Below are 21273 nucleotides of genomic sequence, written 5' to 3' on the forward strand. Positions count from 1 at the left end.
CTGCTGACTCCCTAGGGCGCAGCTGAAGCTCAGTCACTCACACATACGGGTGTACTGAGGGAGATTAGTATAGGTGGCTCAGAGAGAGAAAGGTAAGCTCTGCTACCAAGCTCCTTTTGATAGCTTTAGAGATGAGAACTTAATCCTAGCGTTCAGACTCAAGAAAAGGAAAGTTCAATACAATAGAGAGTTTTATTTAAAAAAGTTCCAAGCAGACTGGGATGGGAAGCACATGAGCAGATGCGCTGGGCTAGTCCATGCGAGCTTTCAGGGTCCTGGTGGTGATCTTGTCTTTTTCACTAGAGGGGGAAAGAGAGAAGACTATTAGTAAATCTGCGTTTAATACCTACGTGCAGATTGTCCCTTCGTTAGGAAGTTGCAGCGCGCATAGGTAGTTTTCTTTGCTGGTGCAGGCAGGAGCATCTGAACTTGAAGGCGGCCATTCCGGCTGAGTAAACCCCATCCTCCCGCCGCTTCACCCCAGGGGAGCTCCAGTAGGTTCAGTAAGCAGCAGTGCCTGGGATACTGCACGGAAACAGCACCGCGAGCAAAGTAAGCCGCTTCAGAAGTCAGTCTGACTGCAGAGTCTGGAAGTTAACGTCACACCCGGCTGTGGCAAAAAGCATCCTCTTGGCCAGTGCTTACCCGTATGTGAGGAGTCACGCTCCTAAATACCGATGGGAATGCAGCTAGGGAATCCCTATGCAGCAAGAGTCTTAACTCTAGGATTAATTTTCCATGGCTCCTGCAGTTCTAGCAACCGCTACGAACTGCACCAGAGAGCAGCCATGAGAAAGAAAACACTTAAAATGGACAAAACATTACTAAGGATACTGCTGGAAGGGAGCAGGATTAGGGATACCCTGGAAGCCGATGCCTTAACTGACTTTAACACACAGCTTGTTAAATTCTACCTCTGTTCTGTAGGGGAAGAGAGCAGCACTTACATTATGTGTACTACCACGCCCATTCCAGATATGGCATCTCTGTCCACTGCATTCAACATGGCCTGCGAGATTGTTTCGAAGAGGTGATCGGGTTCCTGAGGAACAGAAGCTATTTTAGTTGGTGTAAAAATTGAATGTTGAGTCATCGGATTTTGTTCAAAACCCAAAGTATCATCCAAGATGCTGCAAGATCTTTCCTGCAAGCTACAGCCTCTTTGTTCTCCTGAGCCCCTTCAGGAAGTACCGAAGGACAGAGCTTTTCATCCAACCCGCGTATCTCAGGTTCTCCAGTTAACAGCAGGAGGCCGAATCCAAGAATCGGAGCTGAGCCCAGCCACCTCACTCACCATGTCAGGCTCCCAGAGGGACTCGCACATGCCGTACATCTGCTCGGAGCAGGTGCCGCTGACCACAAAGTCATTGGTTATCATCGGGCAGCCGATCAGGTCTAGAGAGCAGATGAAAGGTTCGTGTGTTATGGGGTCCAGCCCGGCAATGACTGGTTCTGTGTAGTAAGGTCCAAACCTGTGAAGAACAACATGGCATAGAGTAGTCCAACCACCTCAACGCAGTACAACATCCCACGTAAATATCCATACAAGGAAAACATCCCACGGATGCTTTTGGTGGAGGACCTTTCAGGTCAACCTAGAAGCACCCTGCAATGGTTTCAGCGTGGCAAACAGGACAAACTTGTACTGCTACAGGATTATTTTAACAATACTCGATGTTCTTTTGCAAGGAGGTTGAAGATAACGTCACTAGATTAAAGTCTCCTTTTGCCATACCACAAGTAGTCTTTACAGGAGCCCTCCTCGGCCTCCCACCTCTCTAGAATCAGATCAACTCCAACAACCACAGCCTTCACTGACAGGTAAACAGCGACTCTGTTGTTTGACAGTTACCGTCTCTCGTAGAGCAGATTGGAAACCATGCTCATAAAAGTCTGAGGTTTGATCTGCCTGCCTTCCTTCAGCTCGTAGAGATTCAGCCTGAACTTCAGTCTCTGGGCACTGCAAGAGATGAGAATCAGCATTAAATAATCTGCATTAAAGCAGAAGCAGGTTCCTTTTTCTTTCATCTTCACCCAGGCCTGAACTGTTCTACTGCACACTGACAGATACCAGCTCCTGACGCGTGCCTGCGGCAGGTAGGTACTCCAGATGCAGCTCCTTTTATACCTGAAGTTATTAAGTCTTAGTAGCGATGTGATCTTAAATCACGTGCAGCTTTATTTTAAAAAGGGAGAAGGGAGACCAAGAAAAGGAATGCTGGCACCCAGCTATTACACCCTCCCCCCCAAATAAACAAAGACATTTATGCTCAGCGTAAGCTGCCACTTAGTTTTTATTGTAAATAAAACCGTACAGGCTCAGTACGGGAACACAGGGGCGGGCGGCAGTCTCACTTACACAGTCTGCACGTCCGTGGCCAGTCCTGCCAATCCAATATACAGTCTTTCTCCCATAGGGAAAATCTTCTGGAAGTCTGTGGTCACCACCTGCGCTTGAATCCCAAACCGCCGGTCCGCAGCAATGGCCACGCAGTTCTTCCCCTTCATGGCCATGACGGCCCCGCCGTTATAGGACATAATAGACTGGAAGAGAAAAGGTCAGCGGGTAGCGCCGGGGCTGCGGGCAGCGGCTCGGGGTGCGCCTCCCGCGCCGGTTCCTTGGTGAGGCTGAAGGGGCCTCCTGCACCTCGGGTACCCCCCTCCGCCCGGCCTGGCCCTGCGGCCCCAGCCCAGCGCCGCCAGCCGCCGCCGCCCCGGGGGCAGCGGGGGGAAGCCATCGCCGCTCTCCCTCGCGGTTTCGGCTTCGATTTTTCCACCGCTGGGGGCCACCCCACAGCGGGCTGCTCACGGCCGCTGCTTCGCGCCACCCGCGGCCCCCGGCCCTGAGGGAAGGCCCGCGGGGATACGCCGCCGCGGCGACGGGGAAGGCCTCCAGCCCACCCGCCTCCCCCGCGCCGTCCGGGCACCCGCGGGCCTCGTCCCGCCGGGCCCAGCTCCTCCCCCGGCCCGGTCCCGGCGCTCACCATGGCGGCGGCTGCACAGACACCCCCGGCCTCCGCGCCGCTGCTCCGGTCCCACCGCACACGACCCCGCCGCGCCGCTGCTCCCGCCTCCCGCCTCTTCCCATTGGCGGCCGCCGCGGCCTCCCGGCGAGCCGCCGCTCGCTATTGGCGGTTCGGCACGCCGCGGGGCGGAGCTGGTTGGTTGCGGCGGCGGTGAGGGAGGGGGAGAAAAATGAAGAGTCATAGTGAGCGGGGCATGCCGGGACGGCGGAGGACTGCGCGGGCGGGGCGCGGGGCGGGGCGGGTGCGCAGCTGGAGGGGGGCTCGCACAGCTGGATCCATCGGGGTGCGCAGCTGGAGGGGGGCTCGCACAGCTGGATCCATCGGGGTGCGCAGCTGGAGGGGGCTCCCACAGCTGGATCCATCGGGGTGCGCAGCTGGATCCATCGGAGTGCGCAGCTGGAGGGGGGGCTCCCGCAGCTGGATCCATCGGGGTGCGCAGCTGGAGGGGGGGCTCCCGCAGCTGGATCCATCGGGGTGCGCAGCTGGAGGGGGCTCGCGCAGCTGGATCCATCGGGGTGCGCAGCTGGAGGGGGGCTCGCACAGCTGGATCCATCGGGGTGCGCAGCTGGATCCATCGGGGTGTGCAGCTGGAGGGGTGGCTCCCGCAGCTGGATCCATCGGGGTGCGCAGCTGGAGGGGGCTCGCGCAGCTGGATCCATCGGGGTGCGCAGCTGGAGGGGGGCTCGCACAGCTGGATCCATCGGGGTGCGCAGCTGGAGGGGGGCTCGCACAGCTGGATCCATCGGGGTGCGCAGCTGGATCCATCGGGGTGTGCAGCTGGATCCATCGGGGTGCGCAGCTGGAGGGGGGGCTCCCGCAGCTGGATCCATCGGGGTGCGCAGCTGGAGGGGGGGCTCCCACAGCTGGATCCATCGGGGTGCGCAGCTGGAGGGGGCTCCCACAGCTGGATCCATCGGGGTGCGCAGCTGGAGGGGGCTCCCACAGCTGGATCCATCGGGGTGCGCAGCTGGAGGGGGCTCCTACAGCTGGATCCATCGGGGTGCGCAGCTGGAGGGGGCTTCCACAGCTGGATCCATCGGGGTGCGCAGCTGGAGGGGGCTTCCACAGCTGGATCCATCGGGGTGCGCAGCTGGAGGGGGCTCCCACAGCTGGATCCATCGGGGTGCGCAGCTGGAGGGGGCTCGCGCAGCTGGATCCATCGGGGTGCGCAGCTGGAGGGGGGCTCGCACAGCTGGATCCATCGGGGTGCGCAGCTGGAGGGGGGCTCGCACAGCTGGATCCATCGGGGTGCGCAGCTGGAGGGGGGCTCGCACAGCTGGATCCATCGGGGTGCGCAGCTGGATCCATCGGGGTGTGCAGCTGGATCCATCGGGGTGCGCAGCTGGAGGGGGGGCTCCCGCAGCTGGATCCATCGGGGTGCGCAGCTGGAGGGGGGGCTCCCGCAGCTGGATCCATCGGGGTGCGCAGCTGGAGGGGGCTCCCACAGCTGGATCCATCGGGGTGCGCAGCTGGAGGGGGCTCCTACAGCTGGATCCATCGGGGTGCGCAGCTGGAGGGGGCTTCCACAGCTGGATCCATCGGGGTGCGCAGCTGGAGGGGGCTTCCACAGCTGGATCCATCGGGGTGCGCAGCTGGAGGGGGCTCCCACAGCTGGATCCATCGGGGTGCGCAGCTGGAGGGGGCTCGCGCAGCTGGATCCATCGGGGTGCGCAGCTGGAGGGGGCTCGCGCAGCTGGATCCATCGGGGTGCACAGCTGGAGGGGGGCTCGCACAGCTGGATCCATCGGGGTGCGCAGCTGGAGGGGGGCTCGCACAGCTGGATCCATCGGGGTGCGCAGCTGGATCCATCGGGGTGCGCAGCTGGAGGGGGGGCTCCCGCAGCTGGATCCATCGGGGTGCGCAGCTGGATGTGCATGCAGGGGCACGGCGCAGCTGGAGGGACATGCAGGGCGTGGCACAGCTGGATATGCCCGTGGGGCTGTGGCACAGCTGGAGGGACATGCAGGGGCACTGCAGAGGTGGCGGGCGGGTACGGCCATCCCATCACTCGGTGGCGCTGGGGGGGCCCCGAGGCCGTGACCCTCGTGCCCCTTCCCTGCGTGCCCGTGGCGAGGCCGGGATCGCCGCAGGGTGGCCGGGCTGGGACCTGCCCAGGGGTATCTCCCCCCAGCTCGGCCCCACGCAGCCCTGGCACCTCCCGTCGTGCACTGGGAAAAGTTGGCCAAACCTGGCTGAATTTAACCAGAAACTCCAGGAAACCCAGCCCGCACCGCTCCACCACGCAGAGCCCCGGTGCGCGTCAGGCCTCGCGCACCCACCGTCCGCTTTTGCACCACGGGGGCCCAGGGGCAAAACCCTAAACTCGCCCCGTGGGGCCAGGGATGGCAGGTCTCCTCAGAGGGGAAAAATAAAAAAAATCTCTTTGGAAAGCGCTGGCACAATGAAGTCACTCTGTAAAGTCGCTCTGTAAAGCAGCGAGTCACGGCACATCCTGGGGAGGGGAGGGGGCCTGGCAAGTGGCTGCAAGGGTGTTTTTTATTCAGAGAGCGATTGAAAGGGGGATTTGCGCTCTGCGGAGCATTGGATTTCCTTCCCCATCCCCGCTCGCCAGCTCTCCCCTCTCCTGAAGGAGACAGGATTAAATGTTTAATTTAGGGGAGTGATGTTGTGCCAAGGGGAAAGAGATCCATCTGTTTGGAAACGCTCTCAAATGCACAACAGATCAGCCCGCCTGGTTTCAATGAAAACCTCTGGCCCGTGCAGGGGCTGTTCATCCGCCCCGGGACCGAGCCCCGGAGGCGCAGCCCGTCCCGTGGCAGTTGTATTTTTAAAGTGTTTTCCGTTGTAAAAGGTTTCTTCCAGGAATGAAGTCAGAGGCCGCATTCTGTCTGGTGGGAACACCCCACGCGCCGGGGAGAGAAGGAGCAGCGGGGCCAGATGGGAATAGCTCCACAGGCAGATTTCGGCAGCGCTGGCTGTCTCGGGCGGCAGCAGGGAGGTGATCCCTGCTGGGCACCGCTTCTCTCCGCTTTCCTGTCGGGCTCGTGCTCTCGGATCGGGAAGGCAGCAGCAATCCCGGTCCTTGACCCGGAGACCCCCCGGCCCAGAGAGCTCCGGCGCTTCCCCAGCCACAGGACCGCTGGGCTCGGCCGTGGGAGCATTTTGTGGCTCTTGGGCTTTTGAAACAACAGGGATCTTCCTGGGATGGCTTTATGCCCTGCATTAAAACATTAACTTCGTTATTTCTGGTATGAAAATAAAATCAGGGCAAGCGGGGACCATAAATAGATTTTACAAGATTTTGTAAGTGAGGGGAACTTCAGCAATGCAGATTTTGGACCCCCTTCAGCTTATTTTTAAGGCAAAATATGGACTCTGGATGGAAATGGGCTTTCAAGTCTCTGCTCCGTTTTTAATGTCCCGACATGTCCTTTTGTTTATGGAAGAAACGGCGGTGTGGAGGGGACCACAGGCTGTGCAGAAATGTTTTTGTTCACACCGGGGGCTGGTTTCCCCCTTGCCCAGCGCCTTGGAGAGAGCTGTGCACCCCACAGGGAGCACCGGGGCCACATCCTGCCCGTTCGCACCTTCTCCCCATCCAGCTCAGCCCAGTCCTGAGTGGGAGGACCACCCCGAGGGAGCAGGGAAAGCCCCACCAAGCCCCTGCGCAGCTCTTTGCACAGTGAAAAACCACCCTGCCCGTCCCACGGGGGCCGGGGCCCAGCCACCTCCGCCTGCCGCCCCCTCGCCGTGTCCATCCTCGGCCGCTCCCTCGGACTGGCCCTGGAAAAATGGGAGGGAAAAAAAAAAGGAAAACCTCAGCTAAAAGAGTACGGCCGTCCCTGGGTGGGCTCGAACCACCAACCTTTCGGTTAACAGCCGAACGCGCTAACCGATTGCGCCACAGAGACCGCGCTGGAAGCAGCCGCCGCGGCCGCCGCACTCAGGCGGAGCATCCCCGGGAGCTCCCGCTGCGCTGCGCCCACCGGCACCGGCACCCCGCGACAGCGGCACCGGGCACCGGCACCGGGACACCGGGCGGGGCGGGGAACTAACCACACGGCCGCAACCGTGTGGCCCGAGGGGAAACGCGCGTGGGCGCTGCGCGCCGCCGAGTAGCCGGTACACCGGGTGTACGGAAGCGCCCTCGGTCGCACCGAGCCCGGGCCGGACCCACGCAGGAGCCGCGGACACGCGAGGGGCAGCGGGGCCGTCTGGCGCTTTCCGCCGCGCTGGAGCGGGGCTGCGGGGCGTTGGGAGCGAGCGGCCGCCGACACGCGTGGGCGACCCGGCTGCCCGCACCCCTCGAAATCCCCCGTGAGCTCCTCGCAAGGTGCCCCCTTCCCTCCGCGCGGGGCCGGGCCCGCCGTGACGGACCACGCCCGGCCGCGGGACCGGCCCCGCGGGGGAAAACGGCGCCGTGAGCCCGCCCGCTCTGCTCCCCTTCCTTCCCTTTTTTCCCTTTTTATTTCTTTCCCGCTTTTTCCCTTTTCCCCCCCTCTCCTTCCCTTTTTTCCTGCCTTTTTTCTTTTCTTCCCTCCTTTCTTCTTTCCTTCCTTTTTTCCTTTCCTCCTATTCCTTTTTTTTTTTCTTCCCCCCTTTTCCATTTTCCCCTTTCTTTCTCTAATTTCCCTCTATTTTTCTTCCCTTCCTTTTTTTTCCCCCTTCCCTTTGCTTTCCCCTCCCGCCGCGGGTCCCGCGGGCCCTGCCGAGCACCGGCAGACACCGGACCCCCGCCCGAGGGTCCCGGGGAAGGTCCCGCGGGGCCCGGGATGCCCCGCGTCGCCTCACCGGGTGGGAATTCCCCCCCATTCCAAATTTCCCAGGCCGAAAATGGCTCCAGCCCTGGTCGGGGGGGGGGGTCCCGGGGCACCACCCGAGCAGCGCCGCGACGACGGGGGGAACACGGGGACCCGTTAGCGGGGAGCGGAGCGGGGCTGCCGCCGGGCACCGCCGCCCCGGCTCGGATTTTGGGCCCATTCCAGCGGCTTTTAGGGCGCTCTCCTTTCCTCCCCGAGCACACCGGGGGGGGTGGCGGCGGGTGGGGGGGGCTTTAGCAGCGGGGCCCTCCGCAAGCACCGGGGCACCGTCGCGGCGGTGTCCCCCGGGGCGGCTCCGGGGCGGGGGGGGGGGGGGGGGGGGAGGCCGTGCCCCGGCGGGGCGGGGCGGCGGGGGGGGCCCCCCCCAATCTCGGCCCCTCGCTCCCCTCCTCCGCAACACCCCAAAGGAATGAGGTCACGTGAGGCGGGGCGGGGCCTGGCGGCGGCTGGAGGAGGGAAAAAAATAAAAAAAAAAAAGGAGGAAAAAAAAAAAAGGAGGAGGAAGGAGGGGAAAAAAAAAAAAGAAAAGAAAAAAAAAAAAAACCCCGAGCGAGAGAAAAAAGGGCCCCGGCCGCTGCGCCGCCGCCGCGCCGAGCCGAGCCGCGCCGACCGGCGGGAGCGGAGGGGCGGCCGCGGGGCCGCCGCTGCCGCCGCCACCAGGTAGGGACGCGGCCCCCCCCCCCCCCGCCGCCGCCGCCGCCGGGCCCCGCCGCCGGCCCCCCCCGCGCCCTTTTCTCTCCGCGTTCAAGATGGCCGATGGCCGCCGCCTCCCCCCGCTTTGTGCCGCGGCCCCGCTCCTGCCCGGGGGGGCCGTGACTCCCCCCCCCCACGGCGAGCACCGGCGAGGGGCTACGGAACCCTGACAGCCCCGGCTCCCGCCGCCCCCCGCCCGGGCCCGGCGCGGCGTGGAGCGGGGCAGTGCGGCACGGCCGGGGGGGGGGGCCGCGGCGGGAGCCCCCCCCGGGGCGGGCGGAGGGGCCGGGCCGGGCCCCGGGGCGGGCTGTCAGCCGGCTCCGAGTACAAAGGGCTGCGGGGCACCGGGGGTTCACCGGGGCTGCCCCACCCCCGGCCCCAAATCGTGTCCGTCCCCCCCAAAAATGAAGCGGGAGCTGCCCGCGGCGCCGGGACGGGCCTGCCCGCCGGGCTGCAGCCGGCCCCCCCCCCCCCCCCGGGGCACAGCGCGGGGTCACGCGTGTCCGTGCCCACCGCGTGTCCGTGCCCGCGCGCCTGTGCCAGGCGGGTGTCACGCAGCGCGCGCTGCCGCGCGGACACGTCCCGCCGCGGGGACGGGGGGGGTGTGTGTGTCCTTGTGCGTACACGGGTGTGTGGACACGCGTGTCCGTGCCCTCCCCGCGGTGCTTCCTCCCCCCCCCTCCCCCCTCCCGCTGTTTCGCTCCTCGGCAGCGGCCGGTGCCCGCGTCCCGCACCCCGGGAGGGGCGGGGGGTCCCGTCGGGGCGGCGGGCGCCGTCGGGGGGCGCGGGTTCACGCTCCGGCGCCTTTTTGTCGTGTTCGCGGTGCGTGGGAGCCCGTGGCCGCCGTGCGAGCGAGCGGGCAGTGCCGGGGAGAGCCGTCCCGGTTTATTTCCCGGCCCCCGGGCTCGCCGCCGCCGGTGGGTCCCACGGGGAGGGGGCAGCCGGTCGGGTCCAAGTTACCGGTGACTTTGAAACGTCCTTCCCCACCCGTGCCTGGTCCGGGGGGATTTTGGGGAGGGGGGGGGGCACCGTGCCGGGCCACCGCTCAGGGAGACAAAAGACCCCGAAAGTCGGGGCCGGGGGTGCGGGGGAGCAGGCGGCGGGACCCGCTCCGGCGGCGGGGCCGGGGCAGCGGGAGCCGCTGGCGGGACGGGGCGGCCCCGAGGGCTCCGGCGGGGCCGGTGCTGCGGCCGGCTCCGGGGCGGGCCGGGGCCCGGGGGGGGGTCCGGGGCTTTGTTCGCCCCCGCGGCAGGAAATCGCGGTTGTTATCACCCGGTTTATTAGAACCGGTTTGCGCCGGTGGCTCAGGCTCCCCCCTCCCGCGGAGACCCGGGCCGCCATTGGCGGCTGCGAGCACCAAAAGCAGCAAAATCCACCCAAAATGCAGCCGTGGGTCCTGCGGCCCAGCGTGGGCAGCCGGTGCCCGGAGGACCTGCCCGGTCCCCCGGTGGGGGTCGGTGCGGGAGCCTGGGGCTGGGGACCGCGGCCCCCCCAGGTATTCTCCTGGCCGGGGGGAGCCTGGCAGTGGCCCCCAGCACCTGTGGGCTGCGGAGGGCTGAGGGCACCTGCTCGGGGACAGCAAGGTGCAGGGCACCCCGGGGTGCCCGCCCGGGGGATGCCCAGGGGTGAGAGCTGAGGCTGGGGCGGGCAGGGGCTTCCCAAACACCCTGGCGCCCCCCCGACCCCCTCTCTGCAAGGAGACCCTGGGGCTCGGCTTGGCCCCTGCCCCTCCAGCACAGGGGTGTCCTCGAGGTCCCCATCCCCGTGGTGTCCCCGTCCCTGCAGCATCTCCGTCCCTGTCCCCGTGGTGTCCCCATCCCTGCACACCTGCCTCTGGGGACTCCACGGCGGCTGAGCGAGATGAGAGACCCAGACTGGAGCCCGGGAGAAGCACCGCAGGGAGCGAGCGGGAGCGTGAGGCGGCTTCCCCAGGGCAGGCACCTGGCACGGACCCGGTGTTGTACAAGCACACCTGCACGCACCGCTCCACGCACAGCCCCGAGCACACACCCCTGCACACACGCGCAGAAAAACACAGCCTTGCACACACAGCCCTGTGCACACCCACCTGCCGTGGGCACCCCTGCACACACACACAGCCTTGCATACACAGCCCTGTGCACGCACACGCACGTGCACCCCGTTTGCTCCCCGGCTGCGGGGTTCACCCTGTTCCTCGCCCGGTTGCGGTGCCCTCACCGCAGCCGTTGTGCCTTCGGTGGTTGTCTCTGCCGTTGTCTGGTTGACGGCTGTCAGGGGTCTGCAAAAAGGCCTGGCCCCGTGTCAGGCGGCCGGTGACACCGCTCCACGCCTGGCCCTGTGTGGGCACCTGTACCGCAGGGGTGCAGGTGTGTGCGTGTCTGCCTCTGCCTGTGTGCATGTAGGGGGTATGTGCATGTACATGTAGTATGTGTGTACACACACGTGTGAGTGTCTCCCTGGGTGTGGGTGCGTACGGGTGTTGCTGTCGGCGCAACCCTGGCGCTGCCATCGCGCCCACACTCATTTACACAAACCCAGGGTTTCTTCTCCCTCTCCCCCTCGCCTCGGATGGTTGTAATAATATTCTGGCTCCTCTCCAAGTATCGGGGTTGTCATGGAAACAATAAAACTGCAGCGATTTCAGGCCCCGGCTCTGCGTCTCCCATTGTAAACGTGGAAGTGCTGGAACGGGCAGGCAGCAATTCCCCGGCGTCTGCGCCCTGCGCTGGGGGACGCTGCCCGTGCCCCGTGTGCACACCCGGACGGGCACACCCATCCACGCAGGTGCTGCCGGTGCTCCTGGCCGTGGGCAGGTGGCCAACACCAGACTCGGGAGTTTCTACAGAGACCGCGAGGCGATGGCTGAAAATGCCTTTTCCATGAAAAAAACAAAAATACACTCCGTGCGTGTGTGTGTGTGCGTGCGCGCACATCGTGCCCGGGGAGCTGCAGGCGAGGGGCTGGCTAACAGGGGTGATTTGACCCCTCTCAGAGGCATCTCGGCATGGTGGGGACCCATTTGGGGACCCCCAGGAAGATGCAAACATGAGGCAGAGGGAGCTGGGCAGTGCCCAGGGCCGGGGGCTGCATGGGGAGGTGTGTGGGTGCTGCTTGCGCACCCCCGGGACTGGCAGGGTGCGGGGCTGGGGCTGCCCCAGTGCTCCCGGGGCTGAGCGTGGCACATCAGGGGGAGAACCAGGCACCCCCACCCTGCCCTGGATTTGTTCGTTAAAGGGTGAAGTGGGTCCCGCAGGTCCCGTCCTTGCACGAAGTGGCCGTTAAGGGTGGCCCCGGGTGTTTCCCTGCAGGGAGGATCTGCCGCGGCGCTGCTCCAAAATGCACAGGACCACCAGGATAAAGATCACCGAGCTCAACCCCCACCTGATGTGCGCCTTGTGCGGCGGCTACTTCATAGACGCCACCACCATCGTGGAGTGTCTGCACTCCTGTGAGTGTCCTGGGCCCCTGGCTGGGGCCATGCTGCAGCCGGGGGTGCCCCGAGCCCCGGGAAGGGTGGCTGTGCCGCACCGAGACCCTCCCGCAGCGCCCAAACCCATCCTGCGTCAGGTGTTGCTACCGCATGGAGCTGCGGGGTCGGTCCCATGCCGCGTAGACAGGGCTGGACCAAGGCGGGCGAGCAGGGGTCCCTGCCCCGAGCCGGTGCAGGGGTGCGGGGTGCTTTGCCGGGCTGGCACAGGGGCTCTGCCCCCTCGTCCGTCCGTCTGCTCACGCTGAGTCTCTCCCCACAGTCTGCAAAACCTGCATCGTTCGCTACCTGGAGACGAACAAGTACTGCCCCATGTGTGATGTCCAAGTGCACAAAACCAGACCCCTCCTCAGCATCAGGTGAGCTTCAGGGCCTCCCCGCACGCCGTGCCCCTGCGTGGCACCGAGCCCTGGCCCTGTGTCGGTGCAGCCTGTGCCTGCTCTGGGGTGCAGCCCGGAGCACCCTGGGATGGGGAGTGGGGCTCTGCAGCCAGCAGCGTGGTGGTGCAGCCGAGCAGGGACCATTGCATCTCTTGCAGCATGAAACCTCTCTGCTCCTGACCCTGCACCCTGCAGCAGTGGGGATTTGGGGTGCTCTCCGGGTGGAAGAGGAACAGGGATGGTGGGAAATGCCACCATGGAGGGGACAGGACCCAGGGACGTCTCCTCTGTGGCAGCAGGAGGAGGCTGGGGCGGGTGCCAGCTGGAGCAGGGGCTGCCCTGCGCCTGTCCCTGCGCATCCCGGACCACAGACATCCATCCGTCTGTCCCCGCAGTCCCACCAGGCGCAGTTTAACCTGGGACCACCTGCGCTTTCTAACTCCCTGCTCTGTCCCCCATGGGGACGGTGCCATGTCCCTTGGGGGATGCTGGGATGGCAGTGCCGGGGTGGGCTCGCAGCGGCGCAGGTGAAAGGGTGCCTGGCTGCGATGGTGGTGGCTTCGCGCCGGCTCTGCCCCGGCCCCGCGTCTGGCTGGGGAAAGCCAGACACGTCCCGTCAGTTGTGGAATTGGCTCTGCAGGTGGTTGGCATAGAAACCATGAAAGGCTGCAATACATCACTCGGCTTTTTTTTTTTCCCTCCTTTTTCTTAGCCTCTTCCATGTAAATCCGTTTCTGTAGTAACACTTTTTCTGCCCTTTTTTTTTTTTTTTCTGGTTCACTATGAAATATTTACACTCCGGCTCCCACGGCTCCCTCGCCGAAACATGCCTGCCTGCGTGCAGAGACGGATACACAGCCGCCCGCGCCGCAGACGGGCACCGCGTACGCAAACAGTGCTGCGCCGGCGGCCCCGAGCCCCGGCTGTCGTGGCGGCGTGGTGCCTTCGCGTCCCGTTTGGTCCCGGCGGGGGAAATATGGGGCACACGTGGGCAGAGGTGCTGCTGCAGGTGACAGGGGCCTGATCCAGATGTGGTGCCATAGAAAACTCTCTGCACCGACAAGGGGCTTGCTTTCCCCTTTGCTTCCCAAACCGGTGCCGCGGCAGCGCCGAAACACCCGCGCCCCGTCGTGGTGCTGTGCGGTGCCGAGGGTGCTGCGCACGCGTGGCCACCGCATCCCCCGTGGCACCCCGGCCCCCACCCAGCGCCACCGTGCTGGGCTGAATGGGGTTGACTCATGCAAGAGCAGCGACCGGCTGGTAATTAAGCTGCCAGTCAAGCGGCTGAGGTTGCTTTTTCATTAGCTTGCTGTAAATTATAAAGCAAATTCTCTGGGTATGTATTATAAATAAAATCACAGCAGGGCCTCATGAACCAGAGTGACATCACCGAGGAATTAGGGATGAAAGACATGGCTAGGCTAAAAATAATATAGGGTACGGTCATTTGTTTTTCTTTTAAATAAAGGCCTTATTATTAAAATGGAAATAATTGCAGATATAATTTACTTTTCACCAGTCCCACTGCTCTTGCTTTGTTTCTGAGATTGTTTTTTATTCGGCTGAGCTGCTGCTTTTAAATTGTGCCCGCGGGGTCCCAAGCCTTCCAGCAAAATCCCGTTCCCGGCTCTGTGCTGAGGATGGGACTTGAGCTTCCCCAGTTCCTCGAGTGCTTTAGAAGATCCTACCTTGGGATGTTCACATCTTAGGGAATCCGCTTTGCTTTCCTGTATAACAGCCTGACAGCGGACGCCGTCCTGCCATCCTTACAACAGAGGGAAATCAAAGCCTGAGCCCTGAACTGCAGCCGAGTTAAAAAATAAGATTAGATGCAAATTAAAACTTGCAGAAACATTTGCTGATCTTAGGTAATTTTTTTTGTAAGTTCTCAGTGTGTTTTTGTAATCGTTTTGACTACTGAAACGGATCCTGGCCCCAAAATCCTGCTGTCATCATCCCTAGCAATTACAAGGATTTTTGAAATGGTTTTCTTTCTTTTTCCAGAGTTAACCCTTTGCGGTGAGCGCGAGGGTGGACGGCTGTCCCTGCGAGACGGGGTTGTGGCATCGCCATGGGATGGGGAGCTGGGGCTTTGTGCTGGGGGTTTCCCGGGAGGGAGATGGGGAGAGGCGGCGTTCGGGCTGGCCGGGGCACGCGTGGTGCAGGGCAGCTTTCGGCAGCCCCGGGAAGCCAGCCGCTCCCATCCAGCTGATTTCTCTCTCTTTTTTTCCTATTTCTTTTTTTCCCCCAGGTCGGACAAAACCCTACAGGACATAGTGTACAAACTGGTCCCGGGGCTTTTCAAAGGTACAGCCATGGACAGTTCTAACTGTGTGGGTTTGGGGTTGTTTGTAACTCACTCCCACCCACCAGTGAAACTGGTCCCCCGGATTTCGCGCTGCCCGCGCACGCCCCTGCCCGTGTAACGGGGACTGCAGGAAAATGCATGGTGTGAACGGACAGGGATGGGTCCGTCCGGATAGTGCCCATCCCACGCTCCGGCAGCCCGGGGGCTGCTGCTGGGGGGAACCACGGAAAGCAAAGCTGGGAGCAGGAGCCGCGGATTTGCTCTCCAAGTGCCTGCCCGTCCTCGGGGGAAAAAGTGTGGGGGTCTGCAGGTGTGGAAAGACTGAGGACAGTCGAGCCGCCATAAAGGCATTCTCACAGCAGCGGATTTGCAGCCGCTCCGAGGGTTTTACTGGTACGACTTGATTGCTCCTGCTAAAGCAACTGCTCTCCTACGGGTCCGTCTGCACCAGGCAGCTCGTGCTTGAGCTGCCGGCGGGGAGCAGGCGCTCGGCAATCCGGGGCTTCTTCTTGCTCCCCTCTCTTTCCACCCATCTCCCCCTTGGTGTGATTTTTTTTTCCCCCTCACCTTCCTCTTCCCTTCTCCCGCAGATGAGATGAAAAGGCGGCGCGACTTCTACGCAGCCTACCCCATGGCAGAGGGTGAGTGTCAGCCCCGGGGACCCCCCCCTCGCCCCGGCTGTGCCCCCCACAACAGCTCAGCCTCTCCCTCCCTCTGCTCCCGCAGTTCCCAACGGGTCCAATGAAGATCGCGGGGAAGTCTCCGAGCAGGACAAGGGGAACCTGACAGACGACGAGATCGTCAGCCTGTCCATAGAGTTCTATGAAGGGTCCAGGTATCGTTTTCTGGCTGCTGCTAAGCCTCTGCCTGGGTTTGAGGGTTGAGAATAAACTCTCACCCTCTCTTCCCACTCGAGAGATGGAGCTGAGATGCCAGGTGGTGATGGCTGACGCAGCCCCTCCTCGGGGCTCAGCGTCTCCCGGGGTGCTTGAATGGACAGAGGAGCACCCAAAACCCATCTGCCCGGGTCCCCCATCCTGCATCCTCTGTGGGTGCTTGCTATGGCAGCGGGGTCCCGGCATCGCTGCTCCCTGGGCAGGCAGGGGAAGGCTCCTTCCCAGGCAGCAGAGCCCAAGGCCTGCCGCGTCCCCGGTGCCGGTGGTGGCCTCCGAGGGTGTCACCGGCATCCGGAGCAGCGGTTCAGAGGGAGGCAGGGAAGGCGGCAGCCTGGGCAGTGGTTGCAGTGCGCTGGATCGGAAACGCAGCAACTTGGGCATGTATGTGGTCAGGGGTGGTGAAGCCAGAGCTTGGCTGAAGGTCACTGGATGTTTCCCCTTGTAGCCCCTCCGTGGACAGTCCTTCTGGCGGGTTATTTTTTCTCTCCGCCTTTTATTCCTCCACAAACTTTGTCCTGTGTTTGCTTTTCTCCCCCCAGAGAGGAGAAGAAAGGGACCGTCGAGAACGGGGACCTGGAGAAGGAGAAGGTGAGTGTGGTGGGACCGTGGCACGGAGAGCTCCGTGTCTAGCTGCCTCCCGGGCTTTTGGGGTGTGGGGGGGACAGGAGGGCACCCCAGACCGCCTGCTGAAGGAGGTGGGGACTGCCCATTAATTGCACGGCGGACTCTCAGCAACGCCTCTCCCCCTGGCTCCCTCCTGCTGCGTCCCCAGAAGAACGGGGTGCGGTTCCTGCGCTGTCCCGCCGCGATGACCGTCATGCACCTGGCCAAGTTCCTCCGCAACAAGATGGATGTTCCCAGCAAGTACAAGGTGAGTGTGTGCCCGGGGTCCCATCACTGCCCGGCTTTTGGTGCGCTCCGGTGGGCTTGGAGGGGCCGATGCCATTTTGGCTGTCCTGTGTTGCGTCCCCTGCTGCAGATACGCTGTGCTTTGCCAGCTCCCAAATACCGCGGCAGCCCGGGCTTTGCATCAGCGGGTGGGCGCTGGGGCAGGATCCGTCCCTTATGGCGCGTTGCATGTAAACTGTGAACTTAACTCCGGCTTCTGGCAAGGGCAGTGCCGGGAGCCCCGGCAGCCCCCGGCTCTGGGAGAGGCACTCGGGGACGGCAAAGCTGCGCTGCCCCGTGAGCGGCTCCGGGGGGGCTGGCGGTGCCTCTGCCCCCGTGCCGGGGGACTGACGCTGTCCCCTGCGCCAGGTGGAAGTTCTCTATGAAGATGAGCCCCTGAAGGAGTATTACACCCTGATGGACATCGCCTACATCTATCCCTGGAGGAGGGTAAGCGGAGCTGCCTCCTTCCCTGCCGGGGGCACCGGTGCTGGGGCTTGTCTTGGAGAAAAGCTCGGAAAAGCAGTCCTCGTGTCCAGTCCTTTAGGGGAAGGCTGAAGGCATTAAAAAGCTTAAAAATTGAAGAACTTAAAAATTGAAGAACTTAAAAATTGAAGAACTTAAAAATTGAAGAACTTAAAAATTGAAAGTATTAGTTGAAAAGCTTAGAAATTGGAGAGCTTAAAAATTGGAGAGCTTAAAAATTGGAGCACTTCAGCAAATAAACCCCAGCCGCCCCCTCCTTATAAAGGTGTTTGCTCCAGGTGTGATTTTTAGGAGGCCGGGGGGCTGCCACGTGCTTTTCTCCCCCTTTCTCCAGGGCAGGCGGGAGGGCTGGTGGCCGGCACCGGGCCACGCTGCCAGCGTGGGCGGCCGGTGAGGGGGTGCACGCTGGGGCTGCCGCGGGGTGCCGCGGGGTGCCGGGTGCCATGCGTCTGCCCCTCTCCCGCTTGCAGAACGGGCCCCTGCCGCTGAAATACCGCGTCCAACCCGCCTGCAAGCGGCTCAAGCTGTCCCAGCCGGCCACCTCCGAGTGCATCAACACCAGCGGCGCCTCCGAGTGCGAGTCGGTCAGCGACAAAGCCCACAGCCCCGCCACGCTGCCCGCCACCTCCTCCTCCCTGCCCAGCCCCGGCACCCCGTCCCACGGCTCGCCCAGCTCCACCGCCGGCAGCGGCCCTGCCAGCACCGGCACCGCGCTCAACGGCACCTCGAACTGCCACCCGCTGCCGCCCGCCGCCAGCCGGTGCCGCAAAACGACTGTCAATGGCAGCACGGCCTCCGCCTTGACCTAAACAACGACAAAACAGGGACTCCTGGCTGGGTTTTATATATATATTATATATATATACATATATAAATATATATGTGTACATAGGGAGAAAAAAAATTATACATACTTATTTTCTATTGATTGACCAGATTAATTTAAAATGCAAATAAGACACATAAATGTGGTTGAATATTTTTAAATGATTTTTTTTTTTTTTTAATTTTAACTTATGTAAGCTGCATGCCGGAGCTGGGAGCCACGCAGGCGCTGCCGCCTTCCTTGCTCGTTTTCTCTAACGCTTTTCACTCTCCTCCCCATCCCTCTTCCCTCGCGCCTGCTCGGAGCAAGACGGGGCCGTGAGCGGGGACTCCCGGCTGCACAGGTAAGGGCCAAGCACAGGTAAGGGCCAAGCACAGAAGCCAAAAACTGCCCCCCCCCAGCCCTGCCGTGCCCTGGGGGTTTTTTTTTGCTTTTTTTTGTGTTTATTTGGGTTTTTTTGGCACCGGGTTTGATAACGTGGTGCCTGTGGCCTGCGGGGACCAGTAGTCCATTTGTTGGCATCGGGCATCGCTCGCTGGCATTGCCCCCCCAGCTTTGCCTTGCTGTGCATGTTTCTGTTTCTTTTTTTGCTTTCCCTGGGTGGTCTCTGGACGGTGTTTCAGGCTCTGATCTAGCAAAGCCTCACACAGATGCTTTTTCCTTTATGCACAGTAAGTAGGTTCTTTTCCCTCCCCACCCCCAACTTAAAAAACCTCTGCTTGCACCTTGGCGGCGAAGGGCCAGCCGTACCGGGGGTAGGAGCACAAGCCCCGCTGAATATTGGTTTTTCCTTTCCAAGGGAGCTGCCACCTCCCCGGGGCAGACGGGCAGTGCTGGGTGCCAACGGCTCCGGGCACCGCCGGGAAATTTTGGCTGGGGGCATCTAAACCGTTGGGGGCTGCTTTGGCAGTGCTGGGCGAGTCTGCGTGGGACCCAGGGGCTTCAAATGCCGCTGCCCTGCCTGAGCGCATGGTGGGTGCAGCACCCGGTCGGGGGGGGGGGGGGGGGCAGGACCCCCACGCTGCCGGCTCCCCGCTCACTTCCATGGCTTCAACGCCACATTTCAGAGCGTTTATTTTTGGCCCCCCCCGCCCCGTCCTTCCCACCCTCTCCTCCTGCCCCCACATTGGGTTTTTAAAAAAATAAAATAAAAAAATAAGACTACAGTGCCTTTAGCCAGGAGGCTTCGGTGAGGGGCGAGCGTGGGAAGGTGCTGCCGTGTTTCGAGCGTGAGCGGAGCGGCACCGGCGTCGCCGGCTGCCCGCGCGCTCCAGGGAAGGGACCAACTTTCTACATTGACAAAAAAAAGCACACGAGCCCCGGGGAGCACAGACCCCGGGGGGTTTCTCTCCATCCCTTGCTGGGGAGGGGGATGATTGACAAAAAAAATAAGCAAGTGCCTGCAGCGCCCGGACGGCACCCCAGGGCCAGGCAGCGGCTGCGGCCGCCCGCGACGGCACAGTGAGAACCAAAGGAAAGCGGCACGGGAATTGTATGAACAGCCCGACTCCAAAGGTCAGGAAACATGGGATGTTGTTACTGTATTTTTTTTTTTTTTAATTATTTTTCTTGAAGTACTGCACCCCCATCACACACTCGACAGCGGCACCTTTGCTATAGCACAGCCCCGGGCTCCGCTGCCCTCCGGGCACTCGGGATGGGGCCCGGGAAGGGTCCCTGCGGGGCCCCTTTTCTCTCTTCCCCATCCCTGGGCTGGGGCTGGACGAGGGGCTCGAAGCGTGTCGGGGGGCTCCATTTGTCTCGACTTTGACACCCCTTTTCTCCTTGTAAATAGGCCAAAATGGACTGAGGGAGGCAGCTGAAGTGCCTCGGTCTGGGGTTTGTGTGGGGCTCTTGGGGGGGGTTGTTTTGTTTTCTGTTTTTTCCTATATGGTACAAACCAAATTGCTCTGTATGTTTGCATCCTGTACGATGTTTTAATGTCTTGTAATATATTCTGATATTCATATATCGTTATTGGTTAAACATTTGTATAACTATACAGCTTTGTAAATGTAATAAATGCTGCAGACTGTCATTCCCTTCATCTGCGTGTACGGATGCAGCTGCCCAGGTCCCTCCGTCCCGCATCCCGATGGGCACCCGCAGCTCTGGCAATGCAAAACCACTCTTGAAAGTCCCACTGTGCAGTGGATTACCTTTTTCCCCAGCCACTGCTGAGCCTTCGTTATCCCTGGCAGGGCCCCAGTGGGGCAGAAGGCAAAATTGCTGCCCCCGTGGTGGGGTGAGGCTGGTTTTCTGCAGCTGGTGGCAGCCCTCAGGGCTCGGTAATTACGGTTAATTGGGGTGAGAGCTGGGCATCTCCTCCCCGCTCCCTCCCATACCCGAGAGGGCTGCACATCCCTGTGGTCCCGAGCTCCCGTGGGCTCCTCCGTGACCTCCATCCCTGCGGGGTGCAGCCGTGTCAGGGCTGCGCGGAGAGCTGGGCGCTCTGCACGGCCTCCTCCTTGTGGGTGCCGTCGCAGTAGGGGGGGGAGCGGGTGCGCTTGCACCCGCAGAGCCAGGCCATCTTGTCCTCCTCCGGGGTGAAGCGCAGCGGGGAGATCCCCGGGGTCACTTTCTTGTGGGTGCCGTCACAGAAGGGCTGCAAAGCAAACGGGGAGGAGGTGAAGGTGGGGATTTGGGGGTGCCTGGCTGGCCCGGGGGCTGTGCTGTTGTCCCCCTGCTCTGGGCACAAAGCGGGGGGACCGCGACCCCTCCATCCCCCCCCCCAGCTGCGCTCCACCCGCCCTGTCCATGGCCCAGCGCATCCCCCAGGAATCGGGGTGCTGCGGGAGCACCCGGGAGGGCGACGGCACCTCCGCCGCCCAGAGCCCCCCCCCCCGGACCGGGGGTTCCCCGGCCCCGTCCGCGTCCCCGCGCATCCCGGCTGGGGGAGCCGGAGCCCCCCGGTCCCCGGCCCGACCTGGCTCCTGCTGTGCCCGCAGGCGCACCAGGCGTACTTCTTCCCCGCCTTCAGCTCCACCGGGAACGGCTGCTTGGCGGCGATCACCGGCTGCGGGGGGGCCGAGCACCGTCGCACCTGGGGGACGGAGGAGAGCGAAGGGATGTGCAAAACCCCCGGGGGGTCCCGGCACCGGCGGACACCCCCCGCCCCCCGCCGCCCGCCGCCCGCCGCGGCTCTCATCAGTGTCACAAGCGCAGCCGGTCTCAGCGGCAGCATGGCCCAGCGCACCGCCCGCCGCCGGGTCACCTTCCCCGGGAGCGGCGGCTCCTCCTCCCGGCCCCGCCGGAAGAGCCGGGGCGGGCGGGCCCGGCGGGAGCTCGGCTGCTCGCTGCAGAAAGGTTCCCCCTTGCACGGATGCTCGCACGGATCCTTGCAGCCTCCCTCCCCCGTCCCCCCCCGTCCCCCCCCGTCCCCCCGGCGCCTTGCACGGCTGCCCCCTTGCACCGCCCCCCCCCCCGCCCCCGGCGTGCCCGGTCCCGGTGCGCGGCCCCTTGCACCGCCCCGATCAAGCCGGGCTCGGGGCGTGCAGAGCCCTTTGGTGCCGCCCCCCCC

At 62.9% G+C, this 21273-nt stretch overlaps 3 protein-coding genes and 1 non-coding gene across 6 annotated transcripts; 1 reads left to right on the forward strand and 3 right to left on the reverse strand.

Annotated features, from left to right (window-relative positions):
- Positions 1 to 173: 173 nt before the first annotated feature.
- Positions 174 to 3057, reverse strand: PSMB3 (proteasome 20S subunit beta 3). The gene is made up of 6 exons (XM_076356838.1): positions 2985 to 3057; positions 2360 to 2544; positions 1853 to 1960; positions 1295 to 1472; positions 948 to 1042; positions 174 to 299 (listed from the first exon to the last, which is right to left on the reverse strand). Exons 1-6 carry the CDS (start codon positions 2985 to 2987, stop codon positions 251 to 253), a joined length of 618 nt encoding a protein of 205 aa, XP_076212953.1. The 5' UTR covers positions 2988 to 3057; the 3' UTR covers positions 174 to 250.
- A 3767-nt stretch (positions 3058 to 6824) lies between these two features.
- TRNAN-GUU (transfer RNA asparagine (anticodon GUU)) lies at positions 6825 to 6898 on the reverse strand. The gene has a single exon. It is a non-coding gene; the product is annotated as a tRNA-Asn (tRNA).
- A 1515-nt stretch (positions 6899 to 8413) lies between these two features.
- PCGF2 (polycomb group ring finger 2) lies at positions 8414 to 18722 on the forward strand. 3 transcript variants are annotated; one of them, XM_076356878.1, is made up of 10 exons: positions 8414 to 8467; positions 11791 to 11930; positions 12232 to 12328; positions 14601 to 14656; positions 15248 to 15298; positions 15384 to 15492; positions 16093 to 16141; positions 16326 to 16424; positions 16811 to 16891; positions 17398 to 18722. In XM_076356878.1, exons 2-10 carry the CDS (start codon positions 11819 to 11821, stop codon positions 17734 to 17736), a joined length of 993 nt encoding a protein of 330 aa, XP_076212993.1. In that variant the 5' UTR covers positions 8414 to 8467; positions 11791 to 11818; the 3' UTR covers positions 17737 to 18722. The 3 variants fall into 3 exon arrangements, with proteins under 3 accessions (XP_076212993.1, XP_076212994.1, XP_076212995.1); XM_076356879.1 differs by having other exon boundaries at positions 16329 to 16424; XM_076356880.1 differs by lacking the exons at positions 8414 to 8467; positions 11791 to 11930; positions 12232 to 12328 and having other exon boundaries at positions 14629 to 15050.
- Positions 18723 to 19666: 944 nt separating this feature from the next.
- On the reverse strand, positions 19667 to 20937 carry CISD3 (CDGSH iron sulfur domain 3). Its single transcript, XM_076356839.1, has 2 exons — positions 20680 to 20937; positions 19667 to 20358 (listed from the first exon to the last, which is right to left on the reverse strand). Exons 1-2 carry the CDS (start codon positions 20935 to 20937, stop codon positions 20179 to 20181), a joined length of 438 nt encoding a protein of 145 aa, XP_076212954.1. The 3' UTR covers positions 19667 to 20178.
- Positions 20938 to 21273: the final 336 nt, after the last annotated feature.

Source organism: Aptenodytes patagonicus, chromosome 20 (assembly GCF_965638725.1).
Source record: "Aptenodytes patagonicus chromosome 20, bAptPat1.pri.cur, whole genome shotgun sequence".
Taxonomy (NCBI): domain Eukaryota; kingdom Metazoa; phylum Chordata; class Aves; order Sphenisciformes; family Spheniscidae; genus Aptenodytes; species Aptenodytes patagonicus.